Source organism: Sorghum bicolor, chromosome 8, assembly GCF_000003195.3.
Source record: "Sorghum bicolor cultivar BTx623 chromosome 8, Sorghum_bicolor_NCBIv3, whole genome shotgun sequence".
Taxonomy (NCBI): domain Eukaryota; kingdom Viridiplantae; phylum Streptophyta; class Magnoliopsida; order Poales; family Poaceae; genus Sorghum; species Sorghum bicolor.
The window spans coordinates 62,617,437-62,622,055 of NC_012877.2; the positions used below are offsets into that span (position 1 = coordinate 62,617,437).

Sequence of the window (4,619 nt, forward strand, 5' to 3'; positions counted from 1 at the left end):
ATGATATAACTAAACAAGTTTGAGGATCTATATGAGAGATTTCTAAGTTTCGGAATCAAGATAATATAGTAAAATAAGTTTAGATACTTAAACGGTCGTTCTGCGAGTTTAGTCATCGTAATGACACACCCAAATAAATTTAGAGACACTTTTTTTTATATGTTTTTTAAAATAAAAACTCTGGTCAGCTCAGCAGCTGGTGACGGGCGCTGGCTGGCGGGTGGGATGACCTGACTCACAGTGAGTCACGGTTGCTGTCGCAGCGGGGGAGAGGAGGATTTTTGAGGGAGAGAAGATCGAGAGAGACAGCCACAACAGATTCGTTCGAGGCCGGTCGGTTGTTTTCTTTCTCGCTCCTATCATTTCGTTTCGTTTCCTGATCCAGGCCAGGCGAGCGCGAGCAGGACTACTCTGCAGGAGCAGCAGGGCCACCCCACTTTCTCCTCCTCCACCCCAGTCACCCACCACCACCCCCAACGGCGAGGGAGCGAGAGAGATCGGAGCAGCTCAGGGTCAGGGCCTTGGCAGGGCGCTGCATTGCGCTGCGGCGGCCATGGCCGATCCGTACGGCGACGGCAAGGGCCCATCACTCAAGAACCAGCAGCCGCGCCCCGGCCCCCGTCTCAAGCCCGCCATCGAGATGGAGGACCTCATCAACCTCCTCCACGGATCCGATCCAGTCCGGGTCGAGCTCACCCGCCTTGAGAACGAGCTGCAGTGTATATGCCCTCATCTTCAACCCCTCTCTGCCTCCTCCTCAGATCTCATCTGCCTACCTACTAGCACCTAGCAAGAGGACCCCCGAATTATTCCCGGAATTGGGTTGGATCTCACCTCCTCCGCTTCTGTGTGCAGTCAAGGAGAAGGAGCTGGGCGATGCGCAGGCGGAGATCAAGGCTCTCCGCCTGTCGGACCGCGCGCGCGAGAAGGCCGTACAGGATGTCAGTAATCCTCACCCCGCTTCTTACTGCTATGCTAGCTACCTCTGCGTGCCACTCTTCAACAACCAGCTAGCTGTCCTGCGTCCCGCCTCCTGTCTGTCGGCACCGACCATCAGCTGCCGCCTAGAGCACCACCATATTGTCACTCACTAGTGATCCTCATTTTCAGCTTCAAACTGAAATCTGCCTCCGCTGTGTACAAAATAAGTCCTCCACTCTAGCTACTTATGCTTACATAGCAGGGGGTCGGTACAAAATCAAATCTTTTGACTGATTTCGCCTGTGACCTACATTTCTGGTTATATATCATTATTATTATTATTATCATCATCATCTCAGTCCCACTAAGGAACAATCACATCAGTTGATTTTTTTTCGTACTTATTTTGCAACAAACAATTCTGACTTTGCCTCCTGCATCAATGTAAGCTTACCGAAGAATTGGCAAAGGTGGATGAGAAGCTGAAGCTCACAGAGTCTCTCCTCGAAAGCAAAGTAATGAAGGAGCTCTTTCCTTTTCCCTCTTGTTCATCTCCCTGCTTTTTTTTTTCTCTTTTTGTGGAGGAACAGATTTTGATAAGATGCAAGATTGCAGAACCTTGAAGCAAAGAAGATCAACGACGAAAAAAAAGCAGCACTTGCCGCACAGTTTGCAGCTGAGGCAACCTTACGAAGGGTTCATGCGGCACAGAAGGACGATGACATGCCTCCTATTGAGGCCATTCTCGCACCACTGGAAGCTGAGCTGAAACTGGCCCGTCAAGAGGTACTTGATCCAAGCGTCTCAAAGCTTGCATACCCACTTTGCTCCTTTTCTTTTCTTCAACCAATGTAACCATGTATCTTTTTTCTTTCATTGCCTCTTATCAAGCTCTTGCCTACTTGTTTTTATATTTCTTTCTTGACATTTGCTAATATTCCTAGTATGCTTTACTTTGTTGCTAGTTATCACTTGAGTACTTGACAAGTTTTATACAGCGCTCCTTGTTCTGCGACTTGCTAAGGGTATAGGGTTGGTGCATAGGCTGCATATTTCATCTTTGGTACTATTTATGTTCACCTGTCAGTTTCATGATTAATTGTTGCTTATTTATCCTCATTATGATTGAATGCACACTTCTCGTGAAAATGCTAACACGTTAATCTTTGTGCCCAGATTGCAAAATTACAAGATGACAACAGGGCATTGGATCGTCTTACAAAGTCTAAGGAAGCAGCTCTGCTTGAAGCGGAAAGGACGGTTCAGATGGCACTGGCAAAAGCTTCTTTGGTGGATGATCTGCAAAACAAAAACCAAGAATTGATGAAACAGATTGAGATATGCCAGGTACACAACAATGGAAATATTCATTTACACTAGTAATATTACTAGCTTGTGTTGCCCATTAATGAAACGGTATATGAGGCTTCACCATTGCACCTAACAGGAAGAGAACAAAATCTTGGATAGAATGCACCGCCAGAAAGTTGCTGAGGTTGAAAAGCTCACTCAGACTGTCAGAGAACTAGAAGAATCTGTTCTTGCTGGTGGTGCAGCTGCAAATGCTGTCAGAGACTATCAGCGGAAAGTTCAGGAGATGAATGTAATGCATGAATCATGATGTCCTTGGACATGCATTATGCCTTTTAGGATATGTACCTAAAAGCACCATGACTAATGCAAGTTTACAATGTTTCTATTCTTAGGAGGAAATGAAAACTCTTGATCGTGAGCTAGCTCGTGCAAAGGTTTCAGCAAATAGGGTTGCTGTTGTGGTGGCAAATGAGTGGAAAGACGGCAATGATAAAGTAATGCCTGTTAAACAATGGCTCGAGGAACGAAGGATTCTGCAAGTAAGTGAAAGGTCCCTTTTCTTATAGTTTGAAGGTGTTACTGAGTTGCTCTTGTATATTTGTACAAGTTCCTCAGCGGTGAATTTTGTTGATTTGTTGAGCATTGTCCTTTTTTTTACAGGGAGAAATGCAGCAACTCCGGGACAAACTTGCTATTGCAGAAAGGGCTGCAAGATCAGAAGCTCAACTGAAAGTATACTTTTGCTCTTCATGCTGCTCATGACTACCTTTTCTCCATGTCTTAATTTCTACCCGGCAGGTCTTTTCACTGTCTCTTCATTGTGATCTGTATCAAATTTTGCAGGAGAAGTTCCAGCTACGACTTAAGGTACTTGAGGAAGGATTGAGAATGCCTACATCGCGAACCAATGTCAGTGGCACACGCCGCCAGTCTATTGGTGGTGCTGATGGTTTGTCTAAGGCCAATGGCTTCCTGTCCAAACGCCCATCATTCCAGATGAGATCATCAGTGTCTACCACAACAACTCTAGTTAACCATGCAAAAGGAGCGTCCAAGTCATTTGATGGAGGCTGTAGATCACTTGAACGCTATAAGGGTCTTGTAAATGGGAACGGTATGAACATATCTACCGATTCCAGTGAAGATAAGGAGTCAAGCAACTCAGATGAGAAGTGTAATGAGTTTGCATCTGCTGAGTCGGAGGACTCGGTGTCAGGTGTTCTATATGATATGCTGCAAAAGGAGGTCATTGCTCTAAGGAAGGCATGCCATGAAAAGGATCAAAGCCTGAAAGACAAGGACGACGCAGTTGAGGTAAGGACTAGTCTTGAGATTGGTTTGCTGTCTCTTCATTTGTTTGTTGCTTCCTAGTAATGAAGTGATGTGCTGTACAGATGTTGGCAAAGAAAGTAGATACTTTGACAAAAGCTATGGAGTCAGATGCCAAGAAATCGAGGCGTGAGTTAGCTGCTATGGAGAAGGAGTTGGCAGCTGTGCGCATGGAGAAAGAGCAGGATAACAGAGCGAAACGCTTTGGTAGTTCAAGTGGTTCTGGTAGCAGTTCGCAGCTCCCATCTGGCAGGTAGGAGTAGTTTGCTACCTTGAGCTGGTGAAGAATTCGTAGTGGAGGGGCTAGCATGTATAGTATGTGATTGACCAAATGTTGCGTGCATCTTTACTCAGGACTTTACCTCGGAGTGGCTCATCGCGCAACATGTGAAGGCATGTAGGAAGTGGCCAAATATACCTTGGATGGGTGCGTGCGGATCCTTACTTGGATTAGGACTTGTGACAAGGAAGGAGCCTCTCATTGTCCTGGAGAAGATGGCATTGCGGAAGAGCCTCTCCTGCCTACATCTCGTGGTCGCGGGGATGAACTACTTTGTGTCTAACAAGGCAAAGCTAGTTTAAGGGGTGTGCTCCGTCTAGTGTTTTTTCTTTCTTTCTTTCTTTCTTTTGACGACGTGTCATTTGTGGTGATTGCTGTTGTTTCTTTTCTTTTTTGGGCAAATGTGATGATCTTTGATCTTTGTTGGTGCTGTATAGATTTGGTGAGGCGTTGCTTCTTTTTTCTGTTATAATGTAAAATGTATGTACCGAAGAGTTGCTTATAATTTGCCTGACATTTCCCCCCATGTTTCTGTTAGTGGAATTGGGCAAAGTTGATGTGGATAACCAGCATGATGAGAATGACTGAGCTGGCTGTTGTAATGATTTTCCTGTGATTTTGATCTTGTGCCTGATGATGAAGAAACGACATTGCATATAGGAGTATGTCTGATGATCACCAGATGAATGGAGTTGAGCTGCTGTTACTTTTTTTTTTTTTGGTGAGATTATGGAGAGAATTGTCCCTAGTGAATGGAGATAGAGCTGCCTGCAGA

The 4,619-nt window shown here is 45.4% G+C and overlaps 1 protein-coding gene across 1 annotated transcript; it reads left to right on the forward strand.

Moving 5' to 3' along the window:
- LOC110437677 (microtubule-associated protein 70-1) lies at positions 266 to 4,447 on the forward strand. Its single transcript, XM_021466241.1, has 11 exons — positions 266 to 719; positions 856 to 941; positions 1,371 to 1,436; positions 1,537 to 1,707; positions 2,098 to 2,268; positions 2,369 to 2,524; positions 2,628 to 2,774; positions 2,896 to 2,967; positions 3,079 to 3,549; positions 3,630 to 3,817; positions 3,919 to 4,447. Exons 1-11 carry the CDS (start codon positions 554 to 556, stop codon positions 3,953 to 3,955), a joined length of 1,731 nt encoding a protein of 576 aa, XP_021321916.1. The 5' UTR covers positions 266 to 553; the 3' UTR covers positions 3,956 to 4,447.